The 21,506-nt window shown below is 43.4% G+C and overlaps 1 protein-coding gene across 2 annotated transcripts in view; it reads left to right on the top strand.

Moving 5' to 3' along the window:
• The window catches only part of LOC133615621 (large ribosomal subunit protein uL3-like), a 47,783-nt gene that overhangs the window by 3,464 nt on the left and 22,813 nt on the right, over window positions 1–21,506 (top strand). The window contains exons 1-5 of one of the 2 annotated variants that reach the window (XM_061974355.1): window positions 2,011–2,073; window positions 2,156–2,348; window positions 8,515–8,683; window positions 8,745–8,880; window positions 14,322–14,508. In XM_061974355.1, coding sequence (XP_061830339.1) covers window positions 2,071–2,073; window positions 2,156–2,348; window positions 8,515–8,683; window positions 8,745–8,880; window positions 14,322–14,508 — 688 coding nt within the window. In that variant the 5' untranslated portion in view covers window positions 2,011–2,070. Of the gene's footprint in view, window positions 1–2,010; window positions 2,074–2,155; window positions 2,349–8,514; window positions 8,684–8,744; window positions 8,881–14,321; window positions 14,509–21,506 lie in introns of those variants that run through there. The other variant, XM_061974356.1, reaches the window with a different exon arrangement.

The following is a 21,506-nucleotide window of genomic DNA, read 5'->3' as shown; positions in this document are numbered from 1 at the left end:
TGTTCCTATATTTGTTCCTATGTTCGGTCCTCTGTTTAGCCCTCAGTTCATACCTACATTTGTTCCGACGTTCGTCTGTTCTTGTCTTCGTTCTTGCATTCATTCCTACAATTCTTTCTGCGTTCATTCCGGCGTTGGTTCCTACGTTGGTTCCTATGTTGGTTCCTATGTTCAGTCCTCAGTTCATACCTACGTTCGTTCCGACGTGCGTCCGTTCTTGTCTTTGTTCTTGCGTTCATTCCTACAATTCTTTCTGCGTTCGTTCCGGCGTTCGTTCCGGCGTTTGTTCCGGCGTTCGTTCCGGCGTTCGTTCCTACATTCGTTCCTACATTCGTTCCTATGTTCGTTCCTACATTCTTTCCTACGTTCATTCCTACGTTCGTTCCTACGTTTGTTCCTATATTTGTTCCTATGTTCGGTCCTCTGTTTAGCCCTCAGTTCATACCTACGTTTGTTCCGACGTTCGTCTGTTCTTGTCTTCGTTCTTGCATTCATTCCTACAATTCTTTCTGCGTTCATTCCGGCGTTCGTTCCTACGTTGGTTCCTATGTTGGTTCCTATGTTCAGTCCTCAGTTCATACCTACGTTCGTTCTGACGTGCGTCCGTTCTTGTCTTTGTTCTTGCGTTCATTCCTACAATTCTTTCTGCATTCGTTCTGGCGTTCGTTCCGGCGTTCGTTCCGGCGTTCGTTCCTACATTCGTTCCTATGTTCGTTCCTACATTCTTTCCTACGTTCATTCCTACGTTCGTTCCTACGTTTGTTCCTATATTTGTTCCTATGTTCGGTCCTCTGTTTAGCCCTCAGTTCATACCTACGTTTGTTCCGACGTTCGTCTGTTCTTGTCTTCGTTCTTGCATTCATTCCTACAATTCTTTCTGCGTTCATTCCGGCGTTCGTTCCAACGTTGGTTCCTATGTTCAGCCCTCAGTTCATACTTACGTTCGTTCCGACGTGCATCCGTTCTTGTCTTTGTTCTTGCGTTCATTCCTACAATTCTTTCTGTATTCGTTCCGGCGTTCGTTCCGGCCTTCGTTCCGGCGTTCGTTCCGGCGTTCGTCCCGGCGTTCGTTCCGGCGTTCGTTCCTACATTCGTTCCTACATTCGTTCCTACATTCGTTCCTATGTTCGTTCCTACATTCTTTCCTACGTTCATTCCTACGTTCGTTCCTACGTTCGTTCCTACGTTCGTTCCTACGTTCGTTCCTACGTTTATTCCTATATTTGTTCCTATGTTCGGTCCTCTGTTTAGCCCTCAGTTCATACCTACATTTGTTCCGACGTTCGTCTGTTCTTGTCTTCGTTCTTGCATTCATTCCTACAATTCTTTCTGCGTTCATTCCGGCGTTCGTTCCAACGTTGGTTCCTATGTTCAGCCCTCAGTTCTTACCTACGTTCGTTCCGACGTGCATCCGTTCTTGTCTTTGTTCTTGCGTTCATTCCTACAATTCTTTCTGTATTCGTTCCGGCGTTCGTTCCGGCATTCGTTCCGGCATTCGTTCCGGCATTCGTTCCGGCGTTCGTTCCTACATTCGTTCCTACATTCGTTCCTACATTCGTTCCTACGTTCATTCCTACATTCGTTCCTACGTTCTTTCCTACGTTCGTTCCTACGTTCGTTCCTACACAGTGGAGTTTTACGAGCCTAACTCTTGGTAGGTTTTTAAGACAGCCTTTTGTCTTCTTGTCAGGAACACAATGTAATACAAAGTTTTTGTGATAATTTAGAAACAATTATTCTAGCAGTAAATATGACACATATCTCGCTTCCTTTGAACTTACTTGCTATATTTAATACATGTCAGAGTCAATGAAATGTAACACTGATAACAATCATATCATTGCCTTTCTTGGCTAAATCGTTCCTCTCCACTAGTCTTTGCCCCATCTCAAAGCTCTGAGTGCACACTCCTCCCAGCCTGTTCCTCGCTGGCAAAGATGACTTTTGTTTGAAAGCGAATACGGCTCGTCCGCAAGGTCCAAACACTAAATTAGAGCCTCACTTCACACGGTGTACCTTCTTGCATCAGGTTCTTCTTCCTCGCTCTTGCCTGGTTGTTGTTGTGCAGACATGGTCAGTGCTCTTGCTGTGTTGCTTTTAAACGTTTATTGTTTGGCTCTTTTAGTTCATATTTGAATTGTATGTCTCTTTCCAGTCTCATCGCAAATTCCACGCACCGCGCCATGGACATTTGGGCTTTCTTCCCCGCAAGCGTAGCAAGAGGCACAGGGGCAGAGTGCGATCGTGGCCTAAAGATAACCCCGGCCAACCGGTGCACCTCACCGCCTTCCTGGGCTACAAGGCTGGCATGACCCACATCCTCCGAGAGGTGCACCGTGCTGGCCAGAGTATGTACAGCTGCATGCATGCTTCATACGCACATATGGATTTAAGTACTGTACATACTACGTATCACACAAATTTGAGTACACCCTTTACACTTCAGCAATCATTTTATTATACGTTCATCTTCTCAAGGGAAATTACTATGGATATGAAAGTTGGATATACTTTAGAGTAGTATAGTTCTGTAGTAGATATTTACTGTCCAGTGAGATTAGATGAACACATAGTCATAGTGTAAATAGCTGGATAAACAAATGAGTTCACATCACAGTGTGAATATTTAGTGTGAGCACCAATGTTACGTTGCACTGTTTTAATCCTCTTAGACATGGGATTCACCATGCACAGGTTGTTACTTTCGTTCCTTCGTTCGTTCCTACGTTAGTTCCTATGTTCGTTCCTATGTTCGTTCCTATGTTCGTTCCTATGTTCGGCCCTCTGTTCATACCTACGTTCGTTCCAACGTTCGTTCGTTCCTATGTTCGTTCCTATGTTCGTTCCTATGTTCGTTCCTATGTTCGTTCCTATGTTCGGCCCTCTGTTCATACCTACGTTCGTTCTGACGTTCGTCCGTTCTTGTCTTCGTTCTTGCGTTCATTCCTACAATTCATTCCGGCCTTCGTGCCTATGTTCGTGCCTATGTTCGTGCCTATGTTCATTCCTACGTTCGTTCCTAGGTTCGTTCCTACGTTGGTTCCTACGTTGGTTCCTATGTTGGTTCCTATGTTGGTTCCTATGTTCGACCCTCTGTTCGGCCCTCAGTTCATGCCGACGTTCGTCCGTTCTCGTCTTCGTTCTTGCGTTCATTCCTACAATTCTTTCTGCGTCCATTCCGGCGTTCGTTCCAGCGTTGGGTACTACGTTCGTTCCAATGTTCATTCCTATGTTCGTTCCTATGTTCGGCCCTCTGTTCGGCCCTCTGTTCGGCCCTCAGTTCATATCTACGTTCGTTCCGACGTTCGTCCGTTCTTGTCTTCGTTCTTGCGTTCATTCCTACAATTCATTCCGGCGTTCGTGCCTATGTTCGTGCCTATGTTCGTGCCTATGTTCATTCCTACGTTCGTTCCTAGGTTCGTTCCTACGTTGGTTCCTACGTTGGTTCCTATGTTGGTTCCTATGTTCGTTCGTTCCTACGTTCGTTCCTATGTTCGGCCCTTAGTTCATGCCGACGTTCGTCTGTTCTTGTCTTCGTTCTTGCGTTCATTCCTACAATTCTTTCTGCGTCCATTCCGGCGTTCGTTCCAGCGTTGGGTCCTACGTTTGTTCCAATGTTCATTCCTATGTTCGTTCCTATGTTCGTTCCTATGTTCAGCCCTCTGTTCGGCCCTCTGTTCGGCCCTCAGTTCATACCTACGTTCGTTCCGACGTTCGTCCGTTCTTGTCTTCGTTCTTGCGTTCATTCCTACAATTCATTCCGGCGTTTGTGCCTATGTTCATGCCTATGTTCATTCCTATGTTCAGCCCTCTGTTCGGCCCTCTGTTCGGCCCTCAGTTCATACCTACGTTCGTTCCGACGTTCGTCCGTTCTTGTCTTCGTTCTTGCGTTCATTCCTACAATTCATTCCGGCGTTTGTGCCTATGTTCATGCCTATGTTCATTCCTACGTTCGTTCCTAGGTTCGTTCCTACGTTGGTTCCTACGTTGGTTCCTATGTTGGTTCCTATGTTCGACCCTCTGTTCGGCCCTCAGTTCATGCCGACGTTCGTCCGTTCTCGTCTTCGTTCTTGCGTTCATTCCTACAATTCTTTCTGCGTCCATTCCGGCGTTCGTTCCAGCGTTGGGTCCTACGTTCGTTCCAATGTTCATTCCTATGTTCATTCCTATGTTCGGCCCTCTGTTCGGCCCTCTGTTCGGCCCTCAGTTCATACCTACGTTCGTTCCGACGTTCGTCCGTTATTGTCTTCGTTCTTGCGTTCATTCCTACAATTCATTCCGGCGTTCGTGCCTATGTTCGTGCTTATGTTCATTCCTACGTTGGTTCCTAGGTTCGTTCCTACGTTGGTTCCTACGTTGGTTCCTATGTTGGTTCCTATGTTGGTTCCTATGTTCGACCCTCTGTTCGGCCCTCAGTTCATGCCGACGTTCGTCCGTTCTCGTCTTCATTCTTGCGTTCATTCCTACAATTCTTTCTGCGTCCATTCCGGCGTTCGTTCCAGCGTTGGGTCCTACGTTCGTTCCAATGTTCATTCCTATGTTCGTTCCTATGTTCGGCCCTCTGTTCAGCCCTCTGTTCGGCCCTCTGTTCGGCCCTCTGTTCGGCCCTCAGTTCATACCTACGTTCGTTCCGACGTTCGTCCGTTCTTGTCTTCGTTCTTGCGTTCATTCCTACATATTCATTCTGGCGTTCGTGCCTATGTTCATGCCTATGTTCGTGCCTATGTTTGTGCCTATGTTCGTGCCTATGTTCATTCCTACGTTCGTTCCTAGGTTCGTTCCTACATTGGTTCCTACGTTGGTTCCTATGTTGGTTCCTATGTTCGACCCTCTGTTCGGCCCTCAGTTCATGCCGACGTTCGTCCGTTCTCGTCTTCGTTCTTGCGTTCATTCCTACAATTCTTTCTGCGTCCATTCCGGCGTTCGTTCCAGCGTTGGGTCCTACGTTCGTTCCAATGTTCATTCCTATGTTCGTTCCTCTGTTCGGCCCTCTGTTCGGCCCTCTGTTCGGCCCTCAGTTCATACCTACGTTTGTTCCGACGTTCGTCCGTTATTGTCTTCGTTCTTGCGTTCATTCCTACAATTCATTCCGGCGTTCGTGCCTATGTTCGTGCCTATGTTCATTCCTACGTTCGTTCCTAGGTTCGTTCCTACGTTGGTTCCTACGTTGGTTCCTATGTTGGTTCCTATGTTGGTTCCTGTGTTCGACCCTCTGTTCGGCCCTCAGTTCATGCCGACGTTCGTCCGTTCTCGTCTTCGTTCTTGCGTTCATTCCTACAATTCTTTCTGCGTGCATTCCGGCGTTCGTTCCAGCGTTGGGTCCTACGTTCGTTCCAATGTTCATTCCTATGTTCGTTCCTATGTTCGGCCCTCTGTTCGGCCCTCTGTTCGGCCCTCTGTTCGGCCCTCTGTTCGGCCCTCAGTTCATACCTACGTTCGTTCCGACGTCCGTTCGTTCTTGTCTCCGTTCTTGCGTTCATTCCTACAATTCTTTCGGCGTTCATTCCGGCGTTCATTCCGGCGTTCGTTCCTACATTCGTTCCTACATTCGTTCCGACGTTCTTTCCTACGTTCGTTCCTACGTTCGTTCCTACATTCTTTCCTACGTTCATTACTCTGTTCATTCCTACATTCGTTCCTACGTTCGTTCCTACGTTCGTTCCTACATTCATTCCTACGTTTGTTCCTACGTTCGTTCCTACGTTCGTTCCTACGTTCGTTCCTACATTCTTTCCTACGTTCATTCCTCTGTTCATTCCTACATTCGTTCCTACGTTCGTTCCTACGTTCGTTCCTACGTTCGTTCCTACGTTCGTTCCTACATTCGTTCCTACATTCGTTCCTACGTTCGTTCCTACGTTCGTTCCTACGTTCGTTCCTACGTTCGTTCCTACGTTCGTTCCTACATTCTTTCCTACGTTCATTACTCTGTTCATTCCTACATTTGTTCCTACGTTCGTTCCTACTTTCGTTCCTACATTCGTTCCTACATTCATTCCTACGTTCGTTCCTACGTTCGTTCCTACGTTCGTTCCTACGTTCGTTCCTACATTCTTTCCTACGTTCATTCCTCTGTTCATTCCTACATTCGTTCCTACGTTCGTTCCTACGTTCGTTCCTACGTTCGTTCCTACGTTCGTTCCTACGTTCGTTCCTACGTTCGTTCCTACATTCTTTCCTACGTTCATTCCTCTGTTCATTCCTCTGTTCATTCCTACATTCATTCCTACATTCATTCCTACGTTCGTTCCTTCGTTCGTTCCTACGTTCGTTCCTACATTCGTTCCTACATTCATTCCTACGTTCGTTCCTACGTTCGTTCCTACGTTCGTTCCTACGTTCGTTCCTACGTTCGTTCCTACGTTCGTTCCTACGTTCGTTCCTACGTTCGTTCCTACGTTCGTGCCTACATTCTTTCCTACGTTCATTACTCTGTTCATTCCTACATTCGTTCCTACGTTCGTTCCTACGTTCGTTCCTACGTTCGTTCCTACGTTCGTTCCTACGTTCGTTCCTACGTTCGTTCCTACGTTCGTTCCTACGTTCGTTCCTATGTTTGTTCCTATGTTCGTTCCTATATTTGTTCCTATGTTCTGTCCTTTGTTCGGCCCTCAGTTCATACCTACGTTCGTTCCGACGTGCGTCCGTTCTTGTCTTCGTTCTTGCGTTCATTCCTACAATTCTTTCTGCGTTCATTCCGGCGTTCGTTCCTATGTTGGTTCCTATGTTCAGCCCTCAGTTCATACCTACGTTCGTTCCGACGTGCGTCCGTTCTTGTCTTTGTTCTTGCGTTCATTCCTACAATTCTTTCTGCATTCGTTCCGGCGTCCGTTCCGGCATTTGTTCTGGCGTTCGTTCCTACATTCGTTCCTACATTCGTTCCTACATTCGTTCCTACGTTCGTTCCTACATTCTTTCCTACGTTCTTTCCTACGTTCGTTCCTACGTTCGTTCCTACGTTCGTTCCTACGTTTGTTCCTATATTTGTTCCTATGTTCGGTCCTCTGTTTGGCCCTCAGTTCATACCTACGTTTGTTCCGACGTTCGTCTGTTCTTGTCTTCATTCTTGCATTCATTCCTACAATTCTTTCTGCGTTCATTCCGGCATTCGTTCCTATGTTGGTTCCTATGTTCAGCCCTCAGTTCATACCTACGTTCGTTCCGACGTGCGTCCGTTCTTGTCTTTGTTCTTGCGTTCATTCCTACAATTTTTTCTGCATTCGTTCCGGCGTCCGTTCCGGCATTCGTTCCGGCGTTCGTTCCTACATTCGTTCCTACATTCGTTCCTACGTTCGTTCCTACATTCTTTCCTACGTTCTTTCCTACGTTCGTTCCTACGTTCTTTCTTACGTTCGTTCCTACGTTCGTTCCTACGTTTGTTCCTATATTTGTTCCTATGTTTGGTCCTCTGTTTGGCCCTCAGTTCATACCTACGTTTGTTCCGACGTTCGTCTGTTCTTGTCTTCGTTCTTGCATTCATTCCTACAATTCTTTCTGCGTTCATTCCGGCGTTCGTTCCTACGTTGGTTCCTATGTTGGTTCCTACGTTCGTTCCTACATTTGTTCCTACGTTCGTTCTTAAGTTTGTTCCTAAGTTCGTTCCTAGGGAGCTTTTTTAAAAGCTATTTTTAAGTGTCTTAATGGATTAGCCCCTGATGTGATGTGTCAAGAAATACAAAGATACAGTCACATGGACAAAGATAAGACCTTCTGGAGGAAAGTTCTGTGGTCAGATGAAACAAAAATTGAGCTGGTTGGCCACAATACCCAGCAATATGTTTGGAGGAGAAAAGGTGAGAAGCCTTTAATACCAGGAACACCATGCCTACCGTCAAGCATGATGGTGGTAGTATTAAGCTCTGGACCTGTTTTGCTGCCAATGGAACTGGTGCTTTACAGAGAGTAAATGGGACAATGAAAAAGGAGGATTACCTCCAAATTCTTCAGGACAAGCTAAAATCATCAGGCCGGAGGTTGGGTCTTGGGCGCAGTTGGGTGTTCCAACAGGACAATGACCCCAAACACACGTCAAAAGTGGTAAAGGAATGGCTAAATCAGGTTAGAATGAAGGTTTTAGAATGGCCTTCCCAATGTCCTGACTTAAATGTGTGGACAATGCTGAAGAAACAAGTCCATGTCAGAAAACCAACACATTTAGCTGAACTGCACCAATTTTGTCAAGAGGAGTGGTCAAAAATTCAAGCAGAAGCTTGTGGATGGCTACCAAAAGCGCCTTTTTGCAGGTAAACTTGCCAAGGGACATGTAAGCAAATATTAACATTGCTGTATGTATACTTTTGACCCAGCACATTTTCAGTAGACCCATAATAAATTCATAAAAGAAGCAAACTTCATGAATGTTTTTTGTGACCAACAAGTATGTGCTCCAATCACTCTATCACAAAAAAATAAGAGTTGTAGAAAATATTGGAAACTCAAGACAGCCATGACATTATGTTCTTTACAACTTTTGATCGCGACCGTATACCGATAATTTCTCTATTGATCCTACAGAGCAATCAAAACGAGAGCAAGTGGAGGCAGTTACCATCATTGAGACCCCCCCGCTCATAGTGGTGGGAGTGGTGGGCTACATCCGCACCGTGCGGGGTTTGCGTCCCCTAAAGACCATCTTTGCTGCGCATCTGAGTGACGAGTGCAAGCGCAGATTCTACAAAAACTGGTAACAAGTGCGTGGCTGGCAATCTAGCCTATGGCTTTCTGACTTCTTCCACGTGTTGCAGGCACAAGAGCAAGAAGAAGGCCTTCACCAAGCACAGCAAAAAGTGGCAGGATGAGAGCGGGAAGAAAGCGCTGGACCAGGACTTTGCTCGGATGAAGAAGTATTGTTCGGTCATACGGGTTCTTGTTCACTCTCAGGTAAAATGGCGTCATTTAAAGCAGTGTTTTTCAACCTTTTCTGAGCCAAGGCACATTTTTTTCACACATTTTTCGTCATTTTCGTCACATTTTTCGTCATTTTTCATCTTTCGCACATTTTTTTCATTTTCATTTTTTTCATTGAAAAAATCCCGAGGCACACCACCAGCAGAAAACATAAACATATTGAACTCAGCAGCCGATATTGACAATAAAAAGTCGTTCTCGCAATTGTTGGATACGAATTCAAACTACAAACCCCGTTTCCATATGAGTTGGGAAATTGTGTTGGATGTAAATATAAACGGAATACAATGATTTGCAAATCCTTTTCAACCCATATTCAGTTGAATATGCTACAACTGCTCCCCTGGCTTTTTAGCATTAAGCTAATGTTACATGATTCGGCAATTGCTAATCAATAAGTAGCTAGTTCTGTTTTAACGTCGGGTTAATATTGTGGAGGGGGCTAAATTGTTATGGAAAATAATAATGTAACGTTAGGTAATTACAGTACTCCCACCTTACATTCCTCAGGGACATTTGTATTAGATCTTTTAAGCAGGTGTTATTGCCTTCTGGTTAGCTAATGTTTGCCCTGCAGGTAATAGTCACTTTTCCACCCCTTTATATATTAGGTATAGTTGTAAGCCTAGTTGTTAAAGTGCACATCATTAATGTTAATTAAGCAATATGTATGTAAAAAAATATTGTATTTCATATATTCATTTTTTATTTTTTGCATTCATTTATTTATTCATATTTTTTTTATCTTGTTAACTATTCTGATTGTTAATTTGCTTTCTTTAAGTAAAAAAAAGGTCAAAGACAAAGCTATTCGGTTTCTTGTGAGTATATACACTTCACTGCCGATGTGGGGGGGGGGGGGGGGGCACCACCTAAAATCTTGCCTAGGGCGCCAGATTGGTTAGGGCCGGGCCTGCAACCAGCTATTGCAAGGAATTTAGGGATTTCACCATCTACGGTCCGTAATATCATCAAAGGGTTCAGAGAATCTGGAGAAATCACTGCACGTAAGCAGCTAAGCCCGTGACCTTCGATCCCTCAGGCTGTACTGCATCAACAAGCGACATCGGTGTGTAAAGGATATCACCACATGGGCTCAGGAACACTTCAGAAACCCACTGTCAGTAACTACAGTTGGTCGCTACATCTGTAAGTGCAAGTTAAAACTCTCCTATGCAAGGCGAAAACCGTTTATCAACAACACCCAGAAACGCCGTCGGCTTCGCTGGGCCTGAGCTCGTCTAAGATGGACTGATACAAAGTGGAAAAGTGATCTGTGGTCTGACGAGTCCACATTTCAAATTGTTTTTGGAAACTGTGGACGTCGTGTCCTCCGGACCAAAGAGGAAAAGAACCATCCGGATTGTTCTAGGCGCAAAGTGTAAAAGCCAGCATGTGTGATGGTATGGGGGTGTATTAGTGCCCAAGACATGGGTAACTTACACATCTGTGAAGGCGCCATTAATGCTGAAAGGTACATACAGGTTTTGGAGCAACATATGTTGCCATCCAAGCAACGTTACCATGGACGCCCCTGCTTATTTCAGCAAGACAATGCCAAGCCACGTGTTACATCAACTTGGCTTCCTAGTAAAAGAGTGCGGGTACTAGACTGGCCTGCCTGTAGTCCAGACCTGTCTCCCATTGAAAATGTGTGAAGCCTAAAATAGCACAACGGAGACCCCCGGACTGTTGAACAACTTAAGCTGTACATCAAGCAAGAATGGGAAAGAATTCCACCTGAGAAGCTTCAAAAATGTGTCTCCTCAGTTCCCAAACGTTTACTGAGTGTTGTTAAAAGGAAAGGCCATGTAACACAGTGGTGAACATGCCCTTTCCCAACTACTTTGGCACGTGTTGCAGCCATGAAGTTCTAAGTTAATTATTATTTGCAAAAAACAAAAAAATGTTTATGAGTTTGAACATCAAATATGTTGTCTTTGTAGTGCATTCAATTGAATATGGGTTGAAAATGATTTGCAAATCATTGTATTCCGTTTATATTTACATCTAACACAATTTCCCAACTCATATGGAAACGGGGTTTGTATAACCAAGCATGCATCACTATAGCTCTTGTCTCAAAGTAGGTGCACTGTCACCACCTGTCACATCACGCACTGATTTATTTTGAAGTTTTTGGTGTTTTCCTGTGTGTAGTGTTTTAGTTCTTGTCTTGCGCTCCTATTTTTGGTGGCTTTTCCTGTTTTGTTGGTATTTTCCTGTAGCAGTTTCATGTCTTCCTTGAACGCTATTCCCCGCACCTGCTTTGTTTTCGCCATCAAGTATATTTAATTTGTTTTTATCCTTCTTTGTGGGGACATTGTTGATTGTCATGTCATGTACGGATGTACTTTGTGGACGCCATCTGCTCCACGCGCTTTAAGTCTTTGCTGTCGTCCAGCACTCTGTTTTTGTTTACTAGTTAGTGGCTCAAATTAGGTGTGCTGTCACGACCTGTCACATCACGCCCTGACTTATTTTGAAGTTTTTGCTGTTTTCCTGTGTGTAGTGTTTTAGTTCTTGTCCTGCGCTCCTATTTTGCTGGCTTTTTCTCTTTGTATGGTATTTTCCTGTAGCAGTTTCATGTCTTCCTTGAACGCTATTCCCCGCACCTGCTTTGTTTTCACAATCAAGAATACTTCAGTTGCTTTTTATCCATCTTTGTGGGGACATTGTTGATTGTCATGTCCTGTTCGTATGTACTTTGTGGACACTGTCTTTGCTCCACAGTAAGTCTTTGCTGTCGTCCAGCATTCTGTTTTTGTTTACTTTGTAGCCAGTTCAGTTTTAGTTTCGTTCTGCATAGCCTTCCCTAAGCTTCAATGCCTTTTCTTAGGGGCACTCACCTTTTGTTTATTTTTGGTTTAAGCATTAGATACCTTTTTACCTGCACGCTGCCTCCCGCTGTTTCCGACATCTACAAAGCAATTAGCTACCTGCCGATCTCTACTATTTAAGTTGTTTTTATCCTTCTATGTTCGGCCCTCAGTTCATGCCGACATTCGTCCGTTCTTGTCTTCGTTCTTGCGTTCATTCCTACAATTCTTTCTGCGTTCATTTCAGCCTTCGTTCCAGCGTTGGTTCCTATGTTGGTTCCTATGTTGGTTCCTATGTTCGTTCGTGCCTACGTTCGTTCCTATGTTCGGCCCTTAGTTCATGCCGACGTTCGTCTGTTCTTGTCTTCGTTCTTGCGTTCATTCCTACAATTCTTTCTGCGTTCATTCCGGCCTTCGTTCCAACGTTGGTTCATACGTTGGTTCCTATGTTCATTCCTATGTTCGTTCCTATGTTCGTTCCTATGTCCGGCCCTGTTCAGCCCTCAGTTCATACCTACGTTCGTTCCGACGTGCGTCCGTTCTTGTCTTTGTTCTTGCGTTCATTCCTACAATTCTTTCTGCATTCGTTCCGGCGTTCGTTCCTACATTCGTTCCTACGTTCGTTCCTACGTTCTTTCCTACGTTCGTTCCTACGTTTGTTCCTACGTTTGTTCCTATATTTGTTCCTATGTTCGGTCCTCTGTTTGGCCCTCAGTTCATACCTGCGTTTGTTCCGACGTTCGTCTGTTCTTTTCTTCGTTCTTGCATTCATTCCTACAATTCTTTCTGCGTTCATTCCGGCGTTCGTTCCTACGTTGGTTCCTATGTTGGTTCCTATGTTCAGCCCTCAGTTCATACCTACGTTCGTTCCGACGTGCGTCCTTCTTGTCTTTGTTCTTGCGTTCATTCCTACAATTCTTTCTGCATTCGTTCCGGCGTTCGTTCCTACATTCGTTCCTACATTCGTTCCTACGTTCGTTCCTACGTTCGTTCCTACGTTCGTTCCTACATTCTTTCCTACGTTCATTCCTACATTCGTTCCTACGTTCGTTCCTACGTTCGTTCCTACGTTCGTTCCTACGTTCGTTCCTACGTTCGTTCCTACGTTCGTTCCTACGTTTGTTCCTATATTTGTTCCTATGTTCGGTCCTCTTTTTGGCCCTCAGTTCATACCTACGTTTGTTCCGACGTTCGTCTGTTCTTGTCTTCGTTCTTGCATTCATTCCTACAATTCTTTCTGCGTTCATTCCGGCGTTCGTTCCTACGTTGGTTCCAATGTTGATTCCTATGTTCAGCCCTCAGTTCATACCTACGTTCGTTCCGACGTGCGTCCGTTCTTGTCTTTGTTCTTGCGTTCATTCCTACAATTTTTTCTGCATTCGTTCCGGCGTTCGTTCCGGCATTCGTTCCGGCATTCGTTCCGGCTACCTGCCGATCTCTACTATTTAAGTTGTTTTTATCCTTCTTTGTGGGGACATTGTTGATTGTCATGTCATGTACGGATGTACTTTGTGGACGCCGTCTTTGCTCCACAGTAAGTCTTTGCTGTCGTCCAGCACTCTGTTTTTGTTTACTTTGCAGCCAGTTCAGTTTTAGTTTCATTTTGCATAACCATCCCTAAGCTTCAATGGCTCTGTAGAGGTTGCCCTCTAGTGTGTTCTTCAGACCACCACAGACTGCCAGGAATTCAGGACATAACACTGTTTTATTTTACTTAATGGTGCAAAGTCTTTTGCTTTTCTGCGTCCGTGTCTCTCAGCAGCACCCCCAACTCCAACAACTCGTTTCCTCACGGCTGCTGCTAATAAAGGCGACAGGTGATTAGATAACAAGGCCCCACCTGGGCCATCTACGCACCTGTCGCTGTCTTCGAGGCCGGTCCTGACACACCCCGTTCCGCGGCAGGCCCGCAGGCCACGCCCCCCTCCACAGGCTCTTCTTAGCGGCACTCGCCTTTTGTTTATTTTGGGTTTAAGCGTTTGGTACCTTTTTACCTGCACACTGCCTCCCGCTGTTGTCTGCATATTGTGATCACGACAAATTAGCAATTAGCTACCTGCTGCCACCTACTGATATGGAAGGGTATTGCATGGTTACGCTGCCGAGCTCTGGACAATGCAGACACTCAACAACGGCACATTTGCGGATTATAATTAAATATTTCTAACCCAATTAGGTGAAATGACACAATCTCCCACGGCACACCAGACAATATCTCACGGTACACTAGTGTGCCGCGGCACAGTGGTTGAAAAACACTGCTTTAAAGCACCTTTCACAGTAGTCAAAGGGCAACGTCCACCTGACCACGTGTAATAGGAGTAAACAATGTCACCCTCCTAATCTCACAGCTGCTTTGTGTTTACAACTCTGGCCACATACAGCTGTTTCAAATGACAGTTTAAAAATAATTTTTAGGCAAGAACGTGGCTCTCCCTTCCAGACTTTGCCTTCATTTTGGCAGCCAGCAAGGTGGAGGTCAGCCAAGACCACTCGATAACATTGTGTGAAGGCCCAGCTTGGTAACACGATCAATATGCACTTTTAGGAGCTGATGCGATTGCCTGCTTTTTTTTTTATGCTCCCCTTTTTTAGATGCGATTGCTGCCCATTAGGCAGAAGAAGGCTCACATCATGGAGGTGCAGTTAAATGGGGGGAGCGTCCCAGACAAGGTGGATTGGGCAAAGGAGCGACTGGAGCAAGCCGTGCCCGTCTCGGCCGTCTTCCACCAGGATGATATGATTGACGTCATCGGGGTCACCAAGGGTCACGGCTTTAAAGGTTGGCCCACTCCAAAAGTCAGTGTTCAAAAAGAAGAATAAAAAAATGAGGGGTATTTTACTTGAACTAAGCAAAATTATCTACCAATAGAACAAGAAAATTTGGCTTGTGAAGACTTTCCAAAACAAGTAAAAGTAAAGCTGCAAGCAGCGTTGGTCGGGCCCGCGTATTTGGCAGGTGCTAGTCCTAAGTGTCCCAATGCTTTTGTCCAGTTTTCGTCCCAAGTGTCCCAATACTTATGTCAAGTTTTAGTCCTAAGTGTCCCAATACTTTTGTCCAGTGTAGGTGTCCCAATACTTTAGTCCAGTGGTAGTCCTAAGTGTCCCAATACTTTTGTCCAGTTGTAGTCCTAAGTGTCCCAATACATTTGTCCAGTGGTAGTCCGAAGTGTCCCAATACTTTTGTCAAGTTGTAGTCCTTAGTGTCCCAATACTTTGGTCCAGTGTGGGTGTCCCAATACTTTAGGCCAATTGTCGTCCTAAGTGTCCCAATACTTTTGTCCAGGTTTAGTTGTAATTGTCCCAATACGTGTGTCAAGTGTTAGTCCCAAGTGTCCCAATAGTGTTGTCCAGTTTTCGTCCAAAGTGTCCCAATACTTATGTCAAGTTTTAGTCCCAAGTGTCCCAATACTTTTGTCCAGTGTAGGTGTCCCAATACTTTAGTCCAGTGGTAGTCCTAAGTGTCCCAATACTTTTGTCCAGTTGTAGTCCTAAGTGTCCCAATACATTTGTCTAGTGGTAGTCCGAAGTGTCCCAATACTTTTGTCAAGTTGTAGTCCTTAGTGTCCCAATACTTTGGTCCAGTGTAGGTGTCCCAATACTTTAGGCCAATTGTCGTCCTAAGTGTCCCAATACTTTTGTCCAGGTTTAGTTGTAATTGTCCCAATACGTGTGTCAAGTGTTAGTCCCAAGTGTCCCAATAGTGTTGTCCAGTTTTCGTCCAAAGTGTCCCAATACTTTTGTCCAGTTGTCGTCCTAAGTGTCCCAATACTTTTGTCAAGTTTTATTTCCAAGTGTCCCAATACTTTTGTCCAGTTTTCGTCATAAGTGTCCCAATACTTTTGTCCAGGTTTAGTTGTAAGTGTCCCAATACGTGTGTCAAGTTTTAGTCCCAAGCGACCCAATACTAGTGTCAAGTTTTATTTCCAAGTGTCCCAATACTTTTGTCCAGTTGTCGTCCTAAGTGTCCCAATACTTTTTGTCAAGTTTTATTTCCAAGTGTCCCAATACTTTTGTCCAGTTTTCGTCATAAGTGTCCCAATACTTTTGTCCAGTTTTAGTTCTAAGCGTCCCAATACGTGTGTCAAGTTTTAGTCCCAAGTGTCCCAATACTAGTGTCAAGTTTTATTTCCAAGTGTCCCAATACTTTTGTCCAGTTGTCGTCCTAAGTGTCCCAATACTTTTGTCAAGTTTTATTTCCAAGTGTCCCAATACTTTTGTCCAGTTTTCATCATAAGTGTCCCAATACTTTTGTCCAGTTTTAGTTCTAAGTGTCCCAATACGTGTGTCAAGTTTTAGTCCCAAGCGTCCCAATACTAGTGTCAAGTTTTATTTCCAAGTGTCCCAATACTTTTGTCCAGTTTTCGTCCTAAGTGTCCCAATACTTTTGTCAAGTTTTATTTCCAAGTGTTCCAATACTTTTGTCCAGTTTTCGTCATAAGTGTCCCAATACTTTTGTCCAGTTTTAGTTCTAAGTGTCCCAATACGTGTGTCAAGTTTTAGTCCCAAGTGTCCCAATAGTGTTGTCCAGTTTTCGTCCAAAGTGTCCCAATACTTTTGTCCAGTTGTCGTCCTAAGTGTCCCAATACTTTTGTCAAGTTTTATTTCCAAGTGTCCCAATACTTTTGTCCAGATTTCGTCATAAGTGTCCCAATACTTTTGTCCAGTTTTAGTTCTAAGTGTCCCAATACGTGTGTCAAGTTTTAGTCCCAAGTGTCCCAATACTAGTGTCAAGTTTTATTTCCAAGTGTCCCAATACTTTTGTCCAGTTTTAGTCCCAAGTGTCCCAATACTAGTGTCAAGTTTTATTTCCAAGTGTCCCAATACTTTTGTCCAGTTTTCGTCCTAAGTGTCCCAATACTTTTGTCAAGTTTTATTTCCAAGTGTCCCAATACTTTTGTCCAGTTTTCGTCATAAGTGTCCCAATACTTTTGTCCAGTTTTAGTCCCAAGTGTCCCAATACTAGTGTCAAGTTTTATTTCCAAGTGTCCCAATACTTTTGTCCAGGTTTCGTCCTAAGTGTCCCAATACTTTTGTCAAGTTTTATTTCCAAGTGTCCCAATACTTTTGTCCAGTTTTCGTCATAAGTGTCCCAATACTTTTGTCCAGTTTTAGTCCCAAGTGTCCCAATACTAGTGTCAAGTTTTATTTCCAAGTGTCCCAATACTTTTGTCCAGTTTTCGTCATAAGTGTCCCAATACTTCTGTCCAGTTGTAGTCCTAAGTGCCCCAATAATTTTGTCAAATTTTAGTCCCAAGCGTCCCAATACTTTTGTCCAGTTTTAGTCCCAAGTGTCCCAATACTAGTGTCAAGTTTTATTTCCAAGTGTCCCAATACTTTTGTTCAGTTTTCGTCCTAAGTGTCCCAATACGTTTGTCAAGTTTTATTTCCAAGTGTCCCAATACTTTTGTCCAGTTTTCGTCATAAGTGTCCCAATACTTTTGTCCAGTTTTAGTCCCAAGTGTCCCAATACTAGTGTCAAGTTTTATTTCCAAGTGTCCCAATACTTTTGTCCAGTTTTCGTCCTAAGTGTCCCAATACTTTTGTCAAGTTTTATTTCCAAGTGTCCCAATACTTTTGTCCAGTTTTCGTCATAAGTGTCCCAATACTTTTGTCCAGTTTTAGTCCCAAGTGTCCCAATACTAGTGTCAAGTTTTATTTCCAAGTGTCCCAATACTTTTGTCCAGTTTTCGTCATAAGTGTCCCAATACTTCTGTCCAGTTGTAGTCCTAAGTGTCCCAATAATTTTGTCAAATTTTAGTCCCAAGCGTCCCAATACTTTTGTCCAGTTTTAGTCCCTAGTGTCCCAATACTAGTGTCAAGTTTTATTTCCAAGTGTCCCAATACTTTTGTCCAGTTTTCGTCCTAAGTGTCCCAATACTTTTGTCAAGTTTTATTTCCAAGTGTCCCAATACTTTTGTCCAGTTTTCGTCATAAGTGTCCCAATACTTTTGTCCAGTTTTAGTCCCAAGTGTCCCAATACTAGTGTCAAGTTTTATTTCCAAGTGTCCCAATACTTTTGTCCAGTTTTCGTCCTAAGTGTCCCAATACTTTTGTCAAGTTTTATTTCCAAGTGTCCCAATACTTTTGTCCAGTTTTCGTCATAAGTGTCCCAATACTTTTGTCCAGTTTTAGTCCCAAGTGTCCCAATACTAGTGTCAAGTTTTATTTCCAAGTGTCCCAATACTTTTGTCCAGTTTTCGTCCTAAGTGTCCCAATACTTTTGTCAAGTTTTATTTCCAAGTGTCCCAATACTTTTGTCCAGTTTTCGTCATAAGTGTCCCAATACTTTTGTCCAGTTTTAGTCCCAAGTGTCCCAATACTAGTGTCAAGTTTTATTTCCAAGTGTCCCAATACTTTTGTCCAGTTTTCGTCATAAGTGTCCCAATACTTCTGTCCAGTTGTAGTCCTAAGTGTCCCAATAATTTTGTCAAATTTTAGTCCCAAGCGTCCCAATACTTTTGTCCAGTTTTAGTCCCTAGTGTCCCAATACTAGTGTCAAGTTTTATTTCCAAGTGTCCCAATACTTTTGTCCAGTTTTCGTCCTAAGTGTCCCAATACTTTTGTCAAGTTTTATTTCCAAGTGTCCCAATACTTTTGTCCAGTTTTCGTCATAAGTGTCCCAATACTTTTGTCCAGTTTTAGTCCCAAGTGTCCCAATACTAGTGTCAAGTTTTATTTCCAAGTGTCCCAATACTTTTGTCCAGTTTTCGTCCTAAGTGTCCCAATACTTTTGTCAAGTTTTATTTCCAAGTGTCCCAATACTTTTGTCCAGTTTTCGTCATAAGTGTCCCAATACTTTTGTCCAGTTTTAGTCCCAAGTGTCCCAATACTAGTGTCAAGTTTTATTTCCAAGTGTCCCAATACTTTTGTCCAGTTTTCGTCATAAGTGTCCCAATACTTCTGTCCAGTTGTAGTCCTAAGTGTCCCAATAATTTTGTCAAATTTTAGTCCCAAGCGTCCCAATACTTTTGTCAAGGTTTAGGCCTAAGTGTCTTAATGAACCCAAAAATAGCTTAAAATTAGAGGTGTCCCATAATTGCTTTTTTTTGCCGATATCCCGATATTGTCCAACTCTTAATTACCGATACCGACATCAACCGATACGATATATACAGTGGTGGAATTAACACATTATTATGCCTAATTTTGTTGTGATGCCCCGCTGGATGCATTAAACCATGTAACAAGGTTTTCCAAAATAAATCAACTCAAGTTATGGAAAAAAATGCCAACATGGCACTGCCATATTTATTATTGAAGTCACAAAGTGCATTTTTTTTTTTTTAACATGCCTCAAAACAGCAGCTTGGAATTTGAGAGCATGAGGTGGGCGGGGTGGGGGTTGGGGGGTAGCGGGGGTGTATATTGTAGCGTCCCGGAAGAGTTAGTGCTTCAAGGGATTCTGGGTATTTGTTCTGTTGCGTTGCGGTGCGGTTGTTCTCCCGAAATGTGTTTGTCATTCTTGTTTGGTGTGGGTTCACAGTGTGGCGCATATTTGTAACAGTGTTAAAGTTGTTTATACGGCCACCCTCAGTGTGACCTGTATGCCTTGCATTCACTTGTGTGTGTGAAAAGCCGTAGATATTATGTGACTGGGCCGGCACGCAAAGGCAGTGCCTTTAAGGTTTATTGGCGCTCTGTACTTCTCCCTACGTCCGTGTACACAGCGGCGTTTTAAAAAGTCATACATTTTACTTTTTGAAACCGACATCGATCATTTCCGATATTACATTTTGAAAGCATTTATCGTCCGATAATATCGGCAGTCCGGTATTATCGGACATCCCTACTTAAAATAAGTGTCAAGACTAGGACTATGGCTTGGTTTGTTCTCCCGAGGTGCAAGTGAATTGGACTAGATGTGGCGTGAAGGTAAATACATGATTTATTTAAACACTATAACTACAAAAAAAAAAGGATCAAACAAAAGGCGCGCACAGGGGCGGAGGTACAAAACTAGACTATAAACACAGAACTTGCACATTGGCAGAAACTATGAACAATTAAACAAAACTTGCAAACTATGGCATGAATAAAGAAAACTTACTTGGATGAAAAAAAACGGCATGAAAAAGCGCAGCAAGGGTCATAAGGGTGTGTGGAGAGTATAAATGCGGGATGTCGTCAGAACGACAAACTGAAAACAATGAACTTAAATACTATGGACATGATTAACGAAAACAGGCGCGTGACTCAAAACGTGAAACAGGTGCGTGACGTGACAGGTGAAAACTTAATGGTTGCTATGGTGACAAAACAAAAGTGCACAAAAAGTCCAAAAACCAAACCGAACATGACCAAAACAAAAACATGATCACACAGACATGACAATAAGTATATTCTCACTAATAACAACTGTACTACAATATGAGTACGTATTTACTTTTGTTTCATTGAAAATAAAACAGCAAAGTCCATTTGGCTGTCATCTGTTTTAATTATGAGACACAATTGTGTCAAAAGTCATGATTTTTTTTTTCATGCTTGAAATAAGAAATTATTACTTAAAAAAAAAAGTAGTTTTATACTTGTGAGTGTTGATGACACAGCTTTGCAACAGTTGATATTTTAGTTTCACGCATGTTTTACTCAATATAGGTCAGAAAATCTCAGCATGGTTCCCGGGCGCGGCCACCGCTGCTGCTCACTGCTCCCCTCACCTACAAGGGGGTGATCAAGGGCATACTTGCCAACCCTCCCGGATTTTCCGGGAGACTCCCGAAATTCAGCGCCTCTCCCGAAAACCTCCCGGGACAAATTTTCTCCCGAAAAACTCCCGAAATTCAGGCGGACCTGAGTGACGTGTTGACAACACACAACAACAGTGTCTACCGTAAAGCAGTTCGTCTGCCGTAAACAGCAATGTTGTGACACTTTTAAACAGGACAATACTGCCATCTACTGTACATGCATATGTGACCCACCCATAATGTGTCACATTTTTGTGTTGATTTATTTATTTTATTTTGTGGTTGGAATTCGTTTTTGGAGCTGTCATTCCACATTTATCAGTATTCACATTGGTCAGTAGGGGGCAGTAGGGCGTTTCTTCCCAATTGGGCGGCATGGCGTAGTGGGTAGAGCAACCGTGCCAGAAACCTGAGGGTTGCAGGTTCGCTCCCCGCCTCTTACCATCCAAAAATCGCTGCCGTTGTGTCCTTGGGCAGGACACTTCACCCTTTGCCCCCGGTGCCACTCACACCGGTGAATTGAATGATGAATAAGTGGTGGTCGGAGGGGCCGTTGGCGCAAATTGCAGCCACGCTTCCGTCAGTCTACCCCAGGGCAGCTGTGGCTATGAAAGTAGCTTACCACCACCAGGTGTGAATGATTGATGGGTTCTACATGTAAAGCGACTTTGGGTACTTAGAAAAGCGCTATATAAATCCCAGTTATTATTATTATTATTATTAATTGAATGCTATCGCCTGCAGACCGGAAGTGTCTTGTCATTCTGATGAGCGCGACCAGTCTGTGAACAATTGAAACGTCCTGTGTGCTTTTTCCTCCTGTATAACAGGTTAGTTTTGGTGAATCAACTCACTGAATAATATCCATGTGATCTTTATAAGTTTAAGTACACATTCTGATGGTGGAGCCTAACTCTAAAGTGTTTGTGAGTTGTAGTTTGTAAATGAACACTGAAATTCAAGTATTTATTTTATTTATATATATATATATATATATATATATATATATATATATATATATATATATATATATATATATATATATATATATATATATATATATATATATATATATATATATATATAT

The sequence above is a fragment of the Nerophis lumbriciformis genome, linkage group LG22 (assembly GCF_033978685.3).
Source record: "Nerophis lumbriciformis linkage group LG22, RoL_Nlum_v2.1, whole genome shotgun sequence".
Taxonomy (NCBI): domain Eukaryota; kingdom Metazoa; phylum Chordata; class Actinopteri; order Syngnathiformes; family Syngnathidae; genus Nerophis; species Nerophis lumbriciformis.
Note: the sequence above shows the minus strand (reverse complement) of the source record. Positions and strands in the feature narration are given on the sequence as shown.